This window comes from Delphinapterus leucas, chromosome 11 (genome assembly GCF_059928025.1).
Source record: "Delphinapterus leucas isolate spDelLeu-1000000601 "Yukka" chromosome 11, BTC_Dleu_Yukka2, whole genome shotgun sequence".
In the NCBI taxonomy this organism is placed as follows: domain Eukaryota; kingdom Metazoa; phylum Chordata; class Mammalia; order Artiodactyla; family Monodontidae; genus Delphinapterus; species Delphinapterus leucas.
Window position 1 is genome coordinate 95,946,099 of NC_143139.1, and position 19,663 is coordinate 95,965,761.

Consider the following 19,663-nt stretch of genomic DNA (forward strand, 5'->3'; position numbering starts at 1 on the left):
GCCAGGAGGAGAGGCAGCTGGGGAGGGGACCACCTCCAATTAGAGATGAGTGCTTGGATAAAGAGGAAAGGGGTGGCCAAGGGAAGGTGTCTGGCAGAGGGCAGGAGGAGGTGAGTGGGGGCTCAGGGCTGGAGGTGGGGGGCTCAGTGGCATCATCTCCTAGAACAACCCCTGTGCTTTTCAGATGCAGAAATTGAGGGCCGAGAGTGGCTGAGTGGCCCACCCAAGGTCACCAGGCTAATTAGAGGGACAGCCAGTACTGGGGAACAGAAAACACAGGCGTGGCATTGCATGCCTCTTCCCTGAACGTTATCTAATTTAATCCTCACAACACCCTGTGAGGGAAGGATTATCATTAACCTCAGTTACCAGAGGAGCCAATGGAGGCGCAGAGAGGTTAAGTAATTTGCCCAAGGTCACACAGCTCGTCATTAGCAGAACTTGGCGTGAACTGCTGAGTCGCTGCCCGACTCCAAATCCAGTGCTCTTTCTGCTGGGTCGGGGGGAGGCAGTTAAGGTTTAACTGGGAGCAGTGAATCTGATTTAAATACATCTTTTTTTTTTATTTGGTTTTTTTTTTGCGGTACGCGGGCCTCTCACTGCTGTGGCCTCTCCCGTTGCGGAGCACGCGCTCCGGACACGCAGGCTCAGCGGCCATGGCTCACGGGCCCAGCCGCTCCGCAGCATGTGGGATGTTCCCGGACCGGGGCACAAACCCGCGTCCCCTGCATCAGCAGGCGGACTCTCAACCACTGCGCCACCAGGGAAGCCCCTAAATACATCTTTAAAATGCTGGTGATCCCCATAGAACAAAAGGGAGTAAATCATTGTAAATTATTTTTTTTTAATTTTTTAACATCTTTATTGGAGTATAATTGCTTTACAATGGTGTGTTAGTTTCTGCTTTATAACAAAGTGATCAGCTATACATGTACACATATCTCCATATCTGCAAGTTAATTTTTTAAAGCAATTCCAGTCAGGAGGGCTGGCTGGGTGGCTGGGTGGGGAGCCCGTTTTTATTCCTTCGCTGCCAGGGCCTGAATAAAGCATGCAGACTCTCTAGCTGTGCGTGGAGGCCGCTCAGTCCCCTGAAGTGGGGAGGATGGGGGCGCACTAAAAGCTTTGTCAGGCGTCTGTGAGAGCATAGTCTGCCACAGGAAAGCTGCCAGGCGCACAGGTCTGTCAGAGCCAGGGGAGGGAGGAATTCACTGAGCGTAGAAACGATGAAAAATGAAAATAAGAGTTGTCCCTCTAAGCCTGATTCCTACTTTCCAGCCAGGAGTTTAAATGAACTGTAGATCACCTGGGCTGCTATTTGTGGCCCAGAGGCCTGACTCCAGATCAGAGAGGCACTGCCCAGGGTCCTGGCTGTCCAAGATGTGGGGGGAGGAGGGAAGTTACTGTGGCCCTGTACCCTGGCCATCCTGGGGACCCTGCTGGCCACCACCTTCTCCCAGAGTGGCATTTGAAGGAAACCAAGCCTCCCAGAGCTGGGACAGAAAAATGAGGAGTAGGCTGATCTGAACTCAGAGAGCAGCACAGTCACCTGTCCCCAGGCCTCCCCCCAGAAGGGTCTCTTCCCTTCCTGAGGGCCAGGCTCGGCGCTCCAGTGGGCCATCTGTGCCAAGCCTTTTCCTGCTCTCTTCCTCACCGGGCCTGCTGGTTTCTTTTACTTTGTATCTCTGCACAGCAAATGGGGTGTGGAGCCCAGGACTCAGGCCGGGGACGGGGAAAGAAAAATTTCTGCTGTCAGGATGCCTGACCTGGCTGAGCAGCTCCTGTTTTTCTGGGGAAATTCTACTCATCCTTTATTCGCTTGGCCTACCATCTACCCAGAAGAGATTCAGGTCCTGCCCTCATGCCTCTTACAGTTGATGGGAGGAGACAAACATCAACCCAATAATGACATAAGAATGTCCATGGAGGGAGTGGTTCCCGGGCTATGAGAGCCTGGCATAGGGAAAGTGTCAGGTCAGGGAGGTCAGGGAAGGCTTCCTGGAGGAGGAAGAACTGATGATGAGGCATTAACCCTTCTGACTCACTGTCGCCTCTGCAGAGAAGCCTTTCCTCATGCCCACTCAAGGTTGCCTCCTATCCCCATTCCTTTCCTGACTGTTGTTCACCAGCTATGTCCCTGCACTGGTCTGAAGTCCTGTGAGGGCAGAGACGGGGTTTGTCTTGTTCACCACCGAGTTGCCTGTGCCTGGGACACTGTCGATGTTTGATGACTACTTGTTGATCAAAAACATAAATAACATGTGCAAAGGACCTGTGAGGAATCACAGAGACTAGGAGGGTGTGTGAAAGTAAGAACGGGGCCAAAAGGCACAGAGAGGTGGGGCCACCCTGAGAAGCACCCTGGACCTGTAGGTGTCCCTCCAGCCTCTGGGCCCCCTTCTGCCTTTCCTCTGTGGCAGAGACTGGGGTTGGGTGTCTTTCTTCTCCTACAGAAGAGTGTCACATAGCTACCCTGCCCCACTTGATCTGCGCCAGACACAGCTCCCCTGGGTCGAGGTAGGTGAGCACTAGATTCACCTGTCCCATACTCTCCCCCCACCTTCCCTCCTCCATTCATTCCCTTGCCTGATGCTGTGAGGCCACCAGGAGCCACAAAGGGGCAGGGGGAGGCAAATCCGGGGGTCCCGATCCAGGGCCTCCTGACACCCCACTCCCAGGTTTTATCTGCGTTCCCCCCCACCATCCTGGCGCCATTCCTCCTCCCTGAGGCAGAAGTGGAAGGAGAGAAGGGGCAGGGCTCCGGGCTTGGACCAGGCCGGGTTGGAGTCCCCTCAGCTGATGACCAGCGCGTGTCTGGACACCAAGCTGGCTCTGCCCCTCACAGGTGAAATGGAGATGCCCCAGGCTTCAGCGGGGACAGAGCAGGTGCTGGGCGGACCTGCCTGAGAGGCTCGAAATCAATCTCTGGTTTTCCTCTAGGGCTCAGTTCAGTTACTGCCTCCCCAACTCCCTTTGCCGCCTCAGCTGCAGAAGCTGAGGCTGGGGTTGGGGCTTCCCCCAGGGCGCCTCTGGCCCGGGGAAGCGGCTGAGGCCGGCGGCGGTGAGCGGGGTCCCAGCCCCAGCGCGGCGCCTCCGTCGGCACGCGGACCCTCCGTCCGCGCCGCGCGCTCCTGCAAACTTTCTGCGTCTGCCACCCGCCCGCGTGTACACCTGCTCGTGGTTCTGCGGCGCGGGTCCACACAGCATCACCTGCCCCCGGGTCGCTGGAAGGTGCCTCAGTCATAGTCCGAGTCTCCAGGCTCACCCGCCGCGAGTTACGAGGACCGTCAACCCCAGCCTTCGGGAACAGTCTCCACTACCTCGGGATTTCGGGGGCGCCTCAGCCCGCTCACCTGCGCTCGTCTACACCGCCTCGGCAGCCCCTAGGTCACTGAACACGTCTCAGCTCAGAGGCCGCGTCCACACCGCCTCGGAGATGCCTCATCTCTGGGGCCGCGTCCACACTGCTCAAGGCTCACGAGACCCTTCAGAGCGCGGACCGGGACACAGACCCCGCGACAGCCACTTAGCGTGGGAGGTGGTGCCCCGATCTTCTCCGGGTGCCCCCCACGCCCGGAGACGCCCGCGGGGGGCTGCTTACCTTGCCCGCGGCCTCACGCTCCTGTCCAGGCGATACCGTCTCTTTCATACATTGGTGCAAGATTGTCGATGGTGAAAGAAAATGTTGTATATCCTCTGCCGGTCACTTGGCAGTTCCCCACCCTCCCCCCTTTCCTCTTTTTTCGGCCCTTAAGACAATACTGGGCCCCAGCGGCCGGCCGCCGGCCAAGTAACTCCGGGCAGGCGCGGCTGACCGCGGCGGGGCGGGCCTTAGGCGGGGAGTGGGCGGGGAGTGGGCGGGGCCTGGAGGGCGGGGCACGCGGGCTCCGGCCGCCCTCCCTGGGGAAGCCTTGGTCTGCGACTCGAGCTCCTATTCCGGCTCCTGATTAGTCGGTAGGCCGGCGATGCTGGCGCCTGATTGGCTAAGGCAAAGAAGGGGTGCAGACAGTGGGGGTGTGGGGTTGCGGGATCCATTCTTTGCCTTTTCTTTTCCCCTGTGTCCGCCACTACTCTTTTGGGTCCTCCTGAGATTTGTATCCTTTTCCTCACTGCTTCTGTACACCCCATCATAACACTTAACTACCTCGAGGGTAATGCGTTTCTTTGTCTTTTTCTACCAAATAGGTAGAACCTTGAAGTCAGGACACCGGGTTTGTGCCGCTCACCGCTGTATCCCCAGGACCTGGCACCCAGGAAGCGCTCAGAACATGTTGATTGAATTCACGGAAAATGTACATACAGGTTTTTAGAGCTATCTTTAAGGCTGGTAACATCCCTAGAGGGTGGTATTACTATTCTCCTTCTAGAATGGGGAGACTGAGGTGCAAAGAAACGCTGTCACTTGGGACATGCTTACATCACTAGACCTCAGACCCTACACAGCGATGCCCTGTGGAGTGTCCGGGCCTGAGTTTCCCATCTATCAAAAGGGAGTGGATTAGATCAGATGGGTTAGAAGGTGAATCGTTTCAATGAACAAGCTGCACCGAGCGCTGTGTTTGGCAGTACGAGTGAGACAGCCCTGCCTTCGTGTTAAAATCCTGGTAGCCTGCAGCGCCCTCTCCCTCTCTGACCACCCCCTCACCCCCAATCACAGCGGAAGTTAAAAGCACTCTGCTCAAACCAGTGTGCCTTGCCCACTTCTGAGGGTTTTGCGGGCATGTGGGAGGATTTTCCTGGGGGAGCCACAGGGGTTATCATTAAGCAAACTGACTTGAGCAGGCACGCTGTTCTGGGGGGAGGGCAGTTACTTGGGAACCTCCACCTCCCAAGAGAGTCGTTTTGATTGCAGAGTGGTCTCTGATATAGGATAGGGGAGAGAGCTTCCTCTGACAGAGGAGGATGTAGGAGCTGCTCCTGGAGTTGGGTGGGGGAGGGTTAATCGACCAAAGAAATGCTGAGATCCTGGGCAGTCAGATCCAGGTGTGCAGAGGAGCCAGCTTGGTGGCACAGTGAGTTCTCCCTGTGTCTCTGTCTTCACATGTCCTTCTTATAAGGATGCCAGTCATTGGATTTAGTGCCCACTCTAATCCAGTATGACCTCATCTTAACGTCATTACATCAGCAAAGACCCTATTTCCAAATCAGGTTACATTCACGGGTACTGGTGGTTACGGTTCCAACATATCATTTTTGGGGTCACAGTGCAACCCACAACCAGACCCAATATGGAAAGACCATTCTGGTCAGAGGGAAGCAGAGCAGGGGCCCTGAAGCTGCACAGGGTAGGTTACCCTCCTAGCTGCCCACTGCTCTTTTGGGGCTTCTCTCCAGCTCATCTCAGTTCCTGGTACCTGGCAGCTGCCTAAACAGAGCCAGGAGGGAGCTGACCCCCTGGATATCAAGCCTCTCCTTCCAGCAGACCCTGCTCAGCCTGGGACCCTGAGGAGAGCCCAGCCTGCCTTCCCTCCTCCCCCTGCCTGCCTGGCCCCCACCCCCACCCCCACCTGCATCCCACATGCAAGATGGACAAGGACAATAAAAGCTGTTTCACAAGCAGGTGGTGATTAATTGCCAAGTTAATTAAAGAGGCAGTAATTACTCTCGGATTTCAGAGGAAGGAGTGATGTCTTAGGCAGGGGTGGGTGGTCAGCCTTCAGGTCTCCCTGAAGAGGTGGGGACAGAAGATAGAATTTGAAAAGCCAAGAAGAATAAACAAAAAACATTTTAAAAAACAAGTAACATTTAAAAGCTTCAGTCTTAGCTATATAGCTATGGTTTTATTTGACAGAATCAGGTGATGGGCTTAGATGTTTAAGCCTGTCTCCGTACTTTCCCATCTTTGAAATATTTCATTAACAACAACCAAAAAAAAAAAAAAAAAGGCCGCGGGGAAGTTAAATATTTCTAAACTCCAGTTTGGGATTTATAAATGTACACAATGGAGAGGACCTTAAAACTATGTGTAAATCAAATCCCGTTTGCCCACCCTGTACATCTTAACGCAAGTGATGCTCTATCTTCATTTCTATTGATTTTCCCTGGCAGAGGCGCAGAATTCTTTGCTTTAAGTGTCAGGCTCTCTCTGTCAAGTAGTTAATGACCTATAAAGCATTTAAAACGTACTGGAGGAGATGCTATTTGGAGGCACCCCGTGGTGTACCCTCTCCTATTGTCAGTAATCACCCCTCATTTATTTGCGCTTATTGGTTTGGAATTTGCTATCAGGTTTCCCTAAAGTGGAGCCCACCAGGAAAGGTCCAATGCCATATGGACCCAGATGAGTGCTGGGGTTGGCACCCAGGGGCAGCAGCAGCAGCTGAGGAGGGAAAGAGACCTTTCCTTAAGAGCCTTTCACCACGGGTGCCCTGGTCACCTCTCAGCACACCTTCCCTGATTACCTCATTCCTCCTGCCGCTGTGGCCACCACAGCCTTCCCAGTTTCTCCCCATCCTCTGTCTGCAGCCTCAACCTGTCTCCTGAGTCCTGACCCATTCTCTCGGCTGCCTTCGGGACACCTCCCCCTGGTTGCCACCTGGATTTCCCCCCACGTTGCCTCTCTACTCCTGTACATCTGGTTCTGTTTACTGAAACCAGCCTCTGTCCACTGGATGGGGGCATGGACATCCCTTCACCCTTATGCCTTGAGGCCAGTAGGTCACCAGACCTTGTTGTCCCCTCTCCAAAGTGGCTCTACAGTCTGCTTCCCTGCCCCAACCTCTACCTCCTCGGTCTCAGTCCCAGCCCCAAAGCTTTTGATTCTGGAGGCAGCAGCCTCCAAATGGAACAGGCCACCCTCCCCTGAGCCACTCAGTCGAGTTGCCGCCTAAAGAATGATGTAGGGGATTTGGCTCTCCTGTTGCCCAAGCTCTGTGGGCTCCTCAGCCTCAGCCTGGTATCCAAGGCCCTTCATGACCTGGGCCTGGTGTCATCTCTCCAGGCTCCTCCCAGGGCTTCACCTTTCCTGCCATCTCACTCCTTCCATCTTCAGAACTTTGCTCATAATATTCTCTACCTGGAGTGCCCTCATCCTTCCAGGGCACCTCTTCCAGGAAGCCTTCCTTGGTTTGCTCAGGCACAGTTACCACCCTTCTTGAAGATCCCATAGCCCTTCCCACGATGTGTTTTCCGTGGGTTACTGTGTCTGCCTGTCTTGTCACTCATTCAGGGACATTTACCAAGTGTCCACCAGGAGAGGAGTTGTTGGGAGCACGAGCCCTGCTATCAGACAGGCCCAAATTCAAATCCGGCTTTGCCCCTTGCCAGCTAAGTGACCTCAGGCATTCACTGCCCCTCTCTGAGCCTCAGTTTCCTCCTCTGCCATGCCCTAGAGCTGGTGCATGTCCTTGGGCAACTGGAGGATGACACCAACCTGGCAAGGTCAGTGCTGGGAGTGAGAGGAGAGGCCAAGGCTGGGGTGAGCAAAGAAGCTGTGGCTGCAGCAACCTCCAGGGTCAGAGCCGTGAGGAGGCATCACAAGGAGCACAGAGTGGGAGTGAGCCACTGACCGGGGGTGGTGGTGGTGGGGTGACTAGGACGCTGAATCGGCTCTTCCAGGAGGAAAAGTATATCCGACTCCTAGATTGCTATAACCAGTTGCCACAAGCTTGGTGGCTCAAAACGGTATACACTTTTCCTCTTACAGTTCTGGAGGCCAGAAATCCAAAATCAGTTTCAGTGGGCTGAAACCAAGGTGTCTGCAGGGCCATGCCACTTCAGAGGCTTTGAGGAGAGCCTGTTTTGTTGCCCTTTCCAGCTTCTAGAGCTGCATTCCTTGGCTCAGGACCCCTACGTCCAGCTTCAAAGCCTGCAAGGTAGCATCTTCAAATCTCTTTCTCTCCTTCCATCATCACATTGCCTTCCACCTTCTGTCTGTAATCTCCCTCTGCATCCCTCTTATAAAGACACTTGTGATTGTAATAATCCAGGATAATCTCCCCATTTTAAAATCCTTAATCACAAGTACAAAGTCTTTGCCATATAAGGTAATATTCACAGGTTCCAGGAATTAGGAGGTGGACATCTTGTGGGGGGGGCATTATTCAACCTATCACAGAAGGCAACCAAGCGAAGCGGTTCAGATCACTGACTCTGAAGCCATTTCTGGGGGCTTGAACTCAGTGGCACTATTTGCCAGCTTCCTGGCTTTGGGCAAGTTGCTACATCTCTGATACTGTTTCCTCGTCTATAAAATGGGAACAGTGCCTAGCTCCAGACAAGAATTCAGTAGGCATTTAAGTATCTGTTGGGCTGAGGGAGCTGCATGTGCCAGGGCCTGGAGGTTAAGAGAGACCCCAGAAGGGCCCTTCTGTAGAAAGAAGGGACGAAGGGCAGGAAAGGGAACAAGGCAGGGCAGGCTGGGGTGGAGGAATGAGGGTGGAGCCGGGCCATGTCCCAGGGAGGAGGGAGAGAGAGAGAGAGAGAGAGAGAGAGAGAGAGTGTGTGTGTGTGTGCAGGGCAGTTTTAGGATGGAGCATCCTAAGGCTCTGTTTAGTCTCCAACTCTGGGCTTGAACCCAGAAAGAAGACAACAGCATCCTGAAACACTGAGATGTGGGGTAGGAGTGCAGGCCAAGGGGCCAGACTAACCTGGGGTCAACTCCCTCCTCGGCCCCTCCCAGCTTCTTGCCCTTATCCAGGGAAGCTGGGCTCACCCGCGGGCACAGGCTGAGGGAGGCTGAGGCATGGGAGCTCAGGGCTTGCTTTGTATCGCTACAGTTACCATTTTTCTTTCTGGACCTGGGCACTCGGCTCCAGAATCTCCCTCCCCGGGGACTCACTGCACAGACTTGTTCTAACAGATCCGAGGGGGCCACCAGCAATCTTGCCCCCCCCACAAAAGGCACCCCCCCCATAGGAAGCAGTAGGCTGTGGGGCTGCAGGAGGAAGGTGGGGGGCATTTGAAGCTGGGTCTTGACTGGTTCCCAGGAAGCCAGAGTAGGGGACCTTCTAAAGGCCTGAGCACCCTGAGCCTTCCTTACCAAGCCAGCCACTCTCAGGGAGATTGTGACCTAGCCTGGACACTAGGGACCCACAGGGCTTCATCAGTGTTCCCACCCAGCACTCCCCACTGGGCTCAGTCCTGCTGGCTGCTTGGAAGGTCCCAGGCCCCGCATGGTCAGGGCTGTCTGGCCTGGCCTACAAGCCCCTGAGGCAGGACATTGCTGAGTCGGCTGAGACATCCCCCTGGCAGTGACAGAGGCTTCTGGGATCAGTTAGCAGGACCACCCTAACAGGGCTCACGGCCCCTGATGTGCGCTCCACAGGCACGCATCAGCATCATCGACTGATCGGAGCCCCTAACAGCCTCCACGGCCCGGAGGTGAAGCGAGGGGCCGCCGCTGGCCTGTCTGATGTGCCAGGGCTTGGCCTCCAACAATCCAGCACAGAGCTTGCCCCTTCCCATCAGGCGATAGGGCGCTGCCTTTTCACCACTTGCACTTTCATGGCCCTGCCTATCCTGGTGGTGCGATGCAGCTACATGTCTTTCTCAATTTTCATGTACATAAAATGGGTCACCTACTAATTAAAGATCGCTTTCTGGAAATCTGGGAGAAAAATCATTCTCCCTTTTTCAGCAAGAATCAGCACTAAATCACCAGCAAAGGAATAGTTGAATTTATTCTTGAAACAAATGGCTCTTGGGTCCCTGCTATGAGTCAGGCAGAAAGAGAGACGAGTAAGATATCTGCCATGCTCAGAGAGCTCAGACCCTCCTGGGGATGTGTGTGAACCGATTCAATGCAAGGAGGTCAGAGCAGTCAGAGAGATGAAGAAACTGCTTGGTGGGGGGGAGGGAGTTTTAGGGAAGGCTTCGTGGAGGAGGTGGCATTTGAGCAGGAATTCCTGCTCAGGTTCAGAGGTGGGGAGTTTGGCACCAGGGGGAACAGCAGCCATGATTGGAGCATGGACAGGACTTGGGGTGACTTTGGGCCAGTGGGAGCTGGTCAGAAAGGAGGCTGATGGACTCCATGAGGACAGAACTGTCTGTCTCTTATCCCAGCCCCAGCACAGGGCCTGGCACATAGTCGGAGCTGAACAAATGTTGAAAGAATGAAGGGATTGTAAGAGCCCTGTATACAGGTCTGAGGGGTCAAGCCTCCAACCTGTGGACAGTGGAAGCCACTATGAGGTTTTGTACAGGTTGTAAGGTAGGGGTCCTGCTTCATCCTTTTGCATATGGATGTCCATTTCTCCCAGCGCTATTAGTTGAAGAGACTGTTTTTCCCCATTGAATTATCTTGGCCTGTTTATTGAAACGAATTGACCATAAATGTAAAACTACTGCAGGGTTTTGAGAGGGGAGTAACATGGTCAGATCTGTGCTATAGGAAGATCAATTTGGTGGCAGAAACTGGGAAGGGCTGGAAAGAGGAGGGGTTGGAGACTAGATGGGTGGGCTCGAGGGAGGAAGGAAGGGGGAACTAGGGAGAAAAGCAGTCCCCAGATCAGCCAGGGTGCATGGTGGGGAGCCAGGTACAGGGCTGTACCGGAATGTGACCTGCGGCGGGGCCTGTGGCACTCACTGGAGAAGTGGGATGGGGTGGGTAAGGGGGTGACAGAGAAAAAGCCTGTGCTCCTCAGCCCCTCAATGTCCCAGAGTGGTAAAATTAAACCCTCTCTAGATATGCCAATGCGAGTAGGTTTTCAGGCAACAAGAGGATTGTAAATGCAAAACAATGCCAATTACAGCAGCATTACCCCAGATTATAAAGCTTCTAAGAAGCAGCTCACACCTCCAGGCGTGCTGTGCCTGGAAATTTCCAGGGGAGGCTTGGGATCTAAACATCCAGGCTGCCTGAGGCCAGGCCCCACAGTGGGTGTGGGCAGCTGGGCAGGCCTGGCCTCGTCACTCCTACTGACCTGCCTTCATTTCCCCAAGGAAATAGACCACTGACGGGCAAGAGGACACCCCCAGGTCCCCACAATTCTGAGCAATATTCTTAAGGAAATTTGTCCCTTCATGGGCCCCCCAGCCAGGGGGGCACAGAGTCCCTCCATGGCTCTTTCTGCCTCCCCCCCGCTGCCCTGTGCCTGCACACAGTTGGAACCAGCCCAGCGCTGCCCCTTCTGTGCTACATGACCTTTAGCCAGTCAGCTTTCCTGAATCGCAGTCTCTGCTTTGGTAAAATGCGGAGACAAGCCCGCCCCCCCCCACACACACACTTCGCAGTGTGTTTTCAGGATTAAATGAGATCTTGTAGATAAAGAGTCTGAACAACAGAAACCAGTGCAACCTCCATGCACGACGATTTGGCAGTGTCCGTTAAAATAGTAAATGTCCACGCCCCGGGCCCCAGCGATTTCTTCTCGCCATTTCCTGCAGAGAAAGTTTTGCAGATGCGTCCAAGGGTGTTCCCTGCAGCACCTTCTGTGAGGTTAGAAAATCATAAACAACTGAAAGGGGCATTAACAGGGGCCTGATTAAATTAGGATCCATCAGTCCTGTGGAATCCTTTGCTGTAATTAAAGAGTCTGGCAGTTCCTGTGTGCTGTCACTGGCAGATCCCCACCACGTGGGACTGCATGAACAAAGCAAGAGCAAATAACACCTACAGATGATTCCATTTAAGCTTTTCAGAACCCCACACAAACACTAGATATTTTATGTTTGTCTATGTGCATATATGTATGTCGATGCAATAAGAACAGCCCGGAAGAAAATATGCCCCAATGACCCAGGGTTGCCTCTGGGGAGGGGATTGGGATGGAGGCTGGGAGGTGGCAGGAACATCAAAGAGAATTTCGCTTTGCTGTAGTGTCTACGTGTTTTACTGCAGTACATGCCTGTGTCCCCTGCAGAGATACACACATACAAAACACACGCCAACACCAAGTGCAGGGAATAGTAACGGTTAGCCTGACCCACGTGCCATCAAGCCTCAGAAGCCACAATTCTGACTGCATGTCAAGGAAGGCACCTAGGAAGGAAGGTGTCTCAGTGCCTCCTGCCACTGTCTGCAGCTCTTAAGAGTCTGGATTCAGGTCTGGCGAAGCCCGTCAGGTGGGCAAATGACATACCCCGGCGTGCGGGAGGGATACACTCTGTTAGCCTGGCTGGGCCAAGGCCCCAGCCCGCCTCTCCTGGCTGAGCGTTCTGCCAAGAAAACTCTAGAACTACATAAAAATCCATCCTGGAAATCCGAGAGCCATCCTTAGAACGGAGCGTAGCCTTTCAATTAGAATGGGGAAAAAAGGCAGATTTGCCTGTAACTTGATTTCAGGTGAGTGCGGCCCGGTGGCCAAAATGCAACGACTGCGTCTGGCCGTGGCCCCCACGCCAAGGTCCTGCCTTGTGCTGTGAAGGGGACCCCAGCCCCACCAAGGTTTCCAGTGTAACCAGCACGTGTTCCCATGGAAACTCTGCTTTGCAGAATCCTTTGGAAATTGTTTCCGAGGGGGGGAACCGCTTCCCACACCCGCTTTGCATTCCTGGGTTTGGTTTCCAGGGATGATTTTCTCCAAGTGCTGAGAGGGGCAGGAGCAGGAGGGAGGGCTGGAGGCTGAAACCTGCCCGAAGGGGCAGAATGGCCATTTCTAAGCCACTACCCTGGAGAGGCCAGTGGAGGCTGAGGGTGTCAGCAGTGGGTGAGATGTTTCAGGTGCCCAGAGGCCTGGAAGAGGGTGGCAGGGGTGTGACCTAGAGATGGTAGGGAATCCCAGGTCAGAGCTAGGGCGGGTCAGGCAGAAAGAAACATAGGCCGAGACCGTGACATACATGTCCGCCCCCCTGTGGTGAGGCTGGGGCGGGGTCCGGACAGGAGGAAGCAGTGCCCGAGGCCTGGCCATCAGAGGCTGCCAGGGGCTTCTGCTACAAGCTCCAGGGCCAGGGGTCCACCCTCAGGATGGCTGCCATCCACCCTGCTGGTCTAAGGCTCCCCTTCACCTGGGTCTCACCTGTTGCTCCTCAGCCTGCAGGGGGCCAAAGAAGGGGGTCCCCACCTCCAGGGAGGCCTGCCCCTCATTTAGCAGATTCCCTCCGCACTGCCCAGTGGCAGCCTGTTTTTCCTGAAGGATGAGTGGAGAAGGAAATACACACCCGCTGAGCCTCTGCAGGGCAGGGAGTTCCCCATCTGTCCTCTCTGAGTAACACTCAGCGACTTGATTGTTGCTGAAGCCAAGGCTCAGGTGGACATGGCTTCTGGGAGGTGGAGCTGGGATTCGAGAGAGGCCAGCGGCCACCCAGCCCCAGATGACCCCCAAGGGCGGTTCCTCTCTCTTCTCTCCTCTGCCCACTCAGAGTCCATGCAAACCTGCCCTCCAGGAGCTCAGTTCGAGTCCCCTCTGCCCCCTCCTCCTCCCTCGTGGCCACCTGCACCCCCTGCAGTCGTCTGCCACTCCTCACCCCTGCACCAGCCCATCTCCGCAGGCTCCCAGTCCCGCGGGCTGGGGAAGGAGGGGTGCTTAGTCTTCTTGGCTCCGTACTGGGCGTCCCAGAACGTTCTCCTCTGGGGGTCACCCCTTCCACCTTGACCCTCCTCCCTGCCTCTCTCCTTGCTCGCTGAAGACCTAAGCGCCTGCCCAGCCTTGCCCTGAACTGAGCTCGGTCACCACACTTGACAACGTCTGTGTCCACAAGAGGGGCGATGAGTTGGTCCCTGAGGGCCTCACAGGCCGCAGGGAAGAGTTGGGATTTTGTTCCAAGTGAGGTGGGAACAGTGGGGGGTTTTGAACACGGGGAGGGCCATGGTCCTGTGTAGGTCTCATCAGGATCCTTTGCTTCGTGGAGAGGGGACTGCAGGGGGCTGGGCCAGGGCGGGGGGCGCAGTCTCTCCAGGCTCCCTGCACTACCCCAGGGGCCAACTGGAAAAGGCTGATTCCCAGCCTGAGGGTCCGGGGCCAGGGGCTGAGGACGCTCTGGGGCCCAGCGAGGCGGCCTCGTCCTGTCTTGCTGCCTTTGGTCTTCCCTGGAGAGGCTCCGCTGCATGCTGAGCGGCCTGCCTCCCTCACCCGGCCCCCAGCCCCGGCCTCTGCCTCAGGCTGACAGAGTCGGGGGCCTGGAAGGCAGCTTCGCCTCCCTAAACAGGCTAGGAGTTCGTTAAACTGCCTTCTGGCGAGCGGGGGCCTCTCCCCGCAGCCCCGTGTTCCCGCTCAGAGCCCTTGCCGTGTGCTCCAAGGCCAGGCTCAGAACCAAGCTGAGATGCTGTGAACCGTGCCACAGGCCCGAGGGGGCCACACACAGCCCTAGCGGAGGGGCTGGGGCTTCTTCCTGACGTCAGCCCAGGCCCACCCTGCCGGCCCCAGCCCTTACCCTGCGGGGGGGCCGACCTGCAGGGCTGAAGGTGCTACCCACAAACCAGCCGGGGGTCTGGCCAGGGCCTGCGCCTCGGGCCACCACCCTCCTGGGCACATTGGGGTTTGTGTGAGAGGGCACCTGAGGGACCTCTGGGGACAGCACTGGGTGTGTGTGGAGGGAGGACTGGCCTGCCCATTGCATGAATGACCAAATAGTGGAAAGCAAGGGAGGGATGGGGGACAGCAGGGGAGGGAGGGCTCAGAGCCTGACAGCCTGGGTGAGCCCACCCTTAGCCCTGGTCTGCCTGTGAGGTAGGTTACAGTGTGGGGCTGCCGTGAGGTGAAATGAGGGGTAACGTGAACACTCGAGCAGCAGAAATGGCTCAGGGTCAGACACTGAGGGGCCATGGGGCCTGAGCTTCTGCAGCACAAAGGGACCCCTCCGCCCATCCCAGGGGAAGGCCCAAGAACAGAGCTATGCAGCTGGACCACGACGGAGAGGGCTGGCCTCCAGGCAGCTGGGACCGGCCCGGGGCAAAGAGGGAAGGGGCCGGGCTGGCCTTGATCCCCAGGGGCCGGGGCTGGGGCATAAGGCAGACAAAGACAGAGGAGGTGGGAGGGGTCGAGATAGGCCAGGTGGAGGGGCTCTGGGGAACTGGGCTGTAGGTAGACCAGGAGCAGCGAGGCCCTGAGGCTGGGGAAGGTTTGAGGTGGTGGTGAGCAGGGCGTGGTGAGGAAGCAGTTGGCACACAGAGCGTAGGCGACCAGGCTGATGGGAAACAACCTTGGGGTCCTTGCTGGGGGAGGCAGAGAGCTCCCTGCATGTGCCCGGACCCTTGCAGTCCCAGGCCCCCACTGAGCCGCCTCCCCGGCCTCCAGCTCTGTCCCTGAGCCCAGCCCAGCCTCTGCATGGTTCATTCTTGCCCATGCCCCATACCCCCCACGCCATCCCCCTGATCTACTTTGTGTGGTCACCTTGTGCCTTTGGCCTAGTTGGGCGGGGGGCGGGGAGACGGGGGCCATTTGCCTAGTTGCTCCTTTATTCATCTACGCTGGGACCCCTGTGCACACAGTACTGACAAGGGTCCCTGGCGGGAACCTCCTGGTGGTTCAGGCTGGTGCAAGAAGGCCCGTGTGTCTAGAGAGGGTAAGAAGGGCTCTGGGTGGTGTTCAGGAGAGCCCTTGGGGAGGGAGGGAGGGCCCGCCTGGCAGAGGGAACAGCTTGGGCAAAGGTCCGGAGATGTGGCACACTCGGCGGGTGTGGCCGGGCTGCAGAATGGCGGTGGGGGTGGGGCCAGCCAAGGCAAGAGGGCACCCTCTTAAATGTGGTGGTGAGGTGATGGGGCACCCCTGGGGCCTCGCTCCTGGTACAGATCAAGTCCTTTGGAGGGAGAGGCTGCCCCAGGGCCTCTGATCCAGGGCAAGACCCATGGGCAGGCAGAGCTTGTCCTAGAGATTTTCATAGACCAGGTTAAATTCACCGTCACCCTCAAATCTATGTTGTTTCTCCTGGAAAAAAATAAAAAGAAAAAAAGAAATAAAAAACAGTAGGGAGGGAAAAGAAAAAACTTGCACAACTTTAGTTTTAGGCAGAGGCAGACAAACAGATGGCTTCCCAAGTAGCTTTGACAGGGAGACCTGTCCTTGCGCCCAAGCCCACCGCACCAGCCTCTTCTCCCATCATTCCAGCCCATGCCTGCTCTCTGCCCTCCAACTCCACAGACCTCTTCTTTCCTGCCTTGGGCCTCCCCAGGTGCTCTTCCCTCTGCCTGGCGTGCTCTCTCCATCCTACCTGTTCCCTGGCTACCTCCTCCTCACTCTGCACCCCCGAGAGCCCCCTTCCCAGCTCTGGCCTAGTCCCTCCCCAGAGCCCACCCTTCACAGGGGGCTACAAATGTCTCTGTGTGTTTGTAAGATCAGTGACCCTGTTCCTGCAGACCCAAGGATCCTGGAGGGCCGGAACATTTCTAGTCATCCTGCCAGGACTTCAGGGCCTGGCACATGGTGGGCACTGCCTGGGACGGCCCAGACATCCTTGGGGAAGCCCTGCCTCCAATCAGAGCCTAGTTCAGGGATGAGTATACAAAGGGCTTTGAGAATAGGAGATTCAACAAACAGAGTCAGCCTGGGCCAGCGGGGCCAAGCACTTGCTCCCCTCACTTCCCGATGGCTTTTCCAAGGTGCCTACCCACAGCCCTTGAGCTCCTGAATCCAACCTTGCACTTGATGCTGTCCAAAGCTCTGGTGTAGATGCTACTTAACTTGGAATTCATTTGAATTCAGGGGCAGTTGATTTTGCAGTAAAGTGTCACTCATCCACTTTACAGATGAGCAGACTGAGGTTTAAGAGAGAATCATGATCGGGACTTCCCTGGTGGCTCAGCGGTTAAGAACCCGCCGGCCAGTGCAGGGGACACGGGTGTGAGCCCTGGTCCGGGAAGATCCCACATGCTGCGGAGTAACTAAGCCCATGAGCCACAAGTACTGAAGCCCGCGCTCCTGGAGCCCGTGCTCCGCAACAGGAGAAGCCACCGCAGTGAGAAGCCTGCGCACCGCAATGAAGAGTAGCCCCCGCTCGCTGCAACTAGAGAAAGCCCGCGTGCAGCAACGAAGACCCATCGCATCCATAAATAAATAAATAAATGTATTTTAAAAAAAGAGAGAGAGAGAGAGAGAGAGAATCATGATCAAGTGGTATGCCTTAGGCCCCATCGTGATAATAACGAAGCCCTGTCCAGACCCTCCCAGGCTAGCATCAGTGTAGACTCCAGCTCCCGGCTTTAGCCACCTTCAGCCTGGGGAGAGCTAGAAGCCAAACACCCCTGCTTTACTGGCCAGTGTAGACACTATACCGTGCCCAGTGGTAGTTACGATTGCTCATCTTGCACGGCGCCTACGGGGTCCCAGTACGACATTTGATCCTCATGGCAAATCTAGGAGGTGAGTGCTGTTAGGCTCCTCAGTTTACAGCCGAGGAGAAGCAGGCACAGAGGTTAGCCCCTTGGCCAGGGCTGCACAGCTGGTAAGGGGTGGAGCAGCGGTTCAAATCTACCAGACCTCCTAACCACTAGGCCAGCTGCCTCGGAGAGAGGGCTCTGATTCAGCCGCAGGTGGCTCACTCCTCTGGTCCTATTTACCCATTTCCCAGATGAGGAACAGGACAAATGGAGTAAGACGAGGCTCGCTGCCCAGCCCCTGCATACCTGGGAGAGCAGGTCCTGGTTGGAGGGCGGGCTGCTGGCCTCACTCTGGATGCAGTCGTAGACCTCGGTCTCTCGGCGCTGCAGGTCCTGCAAGAGACGTGGGAGGGTCAGAGAAAGGTGAACAGAGGGGCAGGGCCCCGGCCGCAGCGGCCTGCTATACCTCCCTGCCGCCCGAGGGAGCCCAGGGGCCGGGCAGACCTGTGAGGGGACACCCACCACCCCCAGCCTCGCCACTCGCAGTCACACGGCTGCACCTGTGCACCTGTCGTTCCCTCTCGGAGCCATCTTACCCCTTCCCCGCTGGTACAGTGCCACTCCTCTCTGTGCCCCTTGCCAGCCCCTCACATCACCTCAAGGCTCTAGCAGAGCCTGTGGTCAGCCCGGTGGGCTCTCCAGGCCCCCAGGTAGCTGGCAAGAGGAAGGCCCCAGGCCCCCTCCCACCGTCCCTGCCTGTCCTTAGGTCCTTTGGTGCAGCCAGCAGCCCCCAGATGTGACTCCCATGGCCAAGGCTTCAATAGGATGCTCTCCTGTCATCCCCCCCTCACTCCCCTGGGCCAAAGCCCTGTCCCTGTGAGGGTCCCACCCACGCATCCACCCCTGTAGGTCTCCCTTCACCTCTCACCCCAGCCTGTGCTCACAGATGACCTAGGTACCCACTGGAGTCACACTCCTTTCCCACAGCTGTGCTTGGTTTGTTGCTGGGTCACTGTAGCTGTGGTTGGCACACTTGGAGAACAGCACCAAATGAGCTATGATGAGGGGGCTCCTCGCTCAGCTAGATGTGTGTCTTAGGGCCAAACTCACTCTTGGCCCAGCTATGAACAGCCTGACCAGAGGCCTCAGGATGGTAGAAAGAGACGGAGCTTTGAAATCAGACAAGCCTAGGTTCAACTCTCAGCTCTGACACCTGCCAGCTATGGGCAACCCCGGGACCTCCCTGTGCCTCAGTTTCCTCATCTGTAAAATGGGAATAATTGTATCTCTCTTTCAGGCTCAACGGATGATTAAATGAGATGTTGTACATAAAGGGCCCAACAGAGGGTCTGGCGAATCACAGGTGCTTAATAACCATTGAATGGTCATCAAGGGAGGCTTGATGCCTCCCTCCCCTCTCTGCGGTCACAGCCTGGACCCTTCCTCAGACCCTGATGGGCACCGGGGTCCCAGGCAAGGGGCAGATGCTGCTCCTTGGGGGATGTCGGAGCAGAGCTACTAACAGCCTAAGCAAGAGGCAGGAACCTTTCCTTCCCACGTGTGCATGTCATATGGGTGCCGGCTGCTTGCCAAGGAGGTGGTTTCCCTGGCAACAGGCAAGCAGGGGTTGCCGAGGCAGGCTGGAGAGACAGGTGGTGCTCTGAGGCAAGAGAAGGGAGGGGAGGTGGGGTGGGGGGAAGGAGGCTCCAAGAGGCAGCGGGGCATGAAAACCTGTGTAATAAACCATTTGGCACTTGGGAGACCCTCACTTCAAGGGCATCACACACAGGGATGGCAAGGCTGCCCTAGGGACCTCTGCATCAGAAAGAGGGAGGGTCAGGACTTCTGTGGTGGCACAGTGGTTAACAATCCACCTGCCAGTACGGGGGACACGGGTTCGAGCCCTGGTCCAGGAAGATCCCACATGCTGCAGAGCAGCTAAGCCCATGCGCCACAATTACTGAGCCTGCGCTCTAGAGCCCGCGAGCCACAACTACTGAGCCCGCGAGCCACAACTACTGAGCCCACGTGCCACAACTACTGAGGCCCGTGCGCCTAGAGCCTGTGCTCCGCAACAAGAGAAGCCACCGCAATGAGAAGCCTGCGCACCACAACCAAGAGTAGCCCCTGCTCGCCGCAACTAGAGAAAAAGCCCGCATGCAGCAACGAAGACCCAACGCAGCCAAAAATAAATAAAAATTTAAATTAAAAAAAAAGAAAAAGAAAGAGGGAGTGTCTTGGAAGGGGTGCTTCCAACCTGCCTCTGGGTAAGGAAGGGGGCAAGGCTGTCCCAGGGAGGAGCCCAAATTCTGGTGAAAGGCATTTTCCAAGGCCTGCTCTGGCCTGTTGGGCTTTCATGCCTGCCCAGAGCACCAACCACTGCCGGCAAGCCTGGCACACGGGATGGGAATCTGCTCCTCAGCAGCCCTGGGCCTCCACCGCCTGTCCGCCCAGACCTGGATCCACAGATCTGACAGCGCCCCAAGCTGGATGCTTCTGGTCGCAGAGTGAAGGGAGAAAAAGGGCCTCCTG

General features: G+C 56.3%; 2 protein-coding genes and 1 long non-coding RNA gene across 6 annotated transcripts in view; 1 reads left to right on the forward strand and 2 right to left on the reverse strand.

The window, feature by feature from the left end:
- The window catches only part of TCF20 (transcription factor 20), a 192,519-nt gene extending 188,714 nt beyond the window's left edge, over positions 1–3,805 (reverse strand). For all 4 annotated transcript variants that reach the window (XM_089921395.1, XM_022596544.3, XM_022596545.3 and 1 more), the window contains exon 1: positions 3,602–3,805. In XM_089921395.1, coding sequence (XP_089777521.1) covers positions 3,602–3,649 — 48 coding nt within the window. In that variant the 5' untranslated portion in view covers positions 3,650–3,805. The remainder of the gene's footprint in view (positions 1–3,601) is intronic.
- LOC149748086 (uncharacterized) lies at positions 1,188–18,422 on the forward strand. The gene is made up of 3 exons (XR_016395066.1): positions 1,188–3,672; positions 4,186–4,292; positions 5,335–18,422. It is a non-coding gene; the product is annotated as an uncharacterized LOC149748086 (long non-coding RNA).
- Positions 15,573–19,663, reverse strand: part of NFAM1 (NFAT activating protein with ITAM motif 1) — a 33,395-nt gene continuing 29,304 nt past the window's right edge. The window contains exons 5-6 of the mRNA XM_022596627.2: positions 17,438–17,524; positions 15,573–15,743 (exon numbers count right to left, since the gene is read on the reverse strand). Coding sequence (XP_022452335.1) covers positions 15,684–15,743; positions 17,438–17,524 — 147 coding nt within the window. The 3' untranslated portion in view covers positions 15,573–15,683. The remainder of the gene's footprint in view (positions 15,744–17,437; positions 17,525–19,663) is intronic.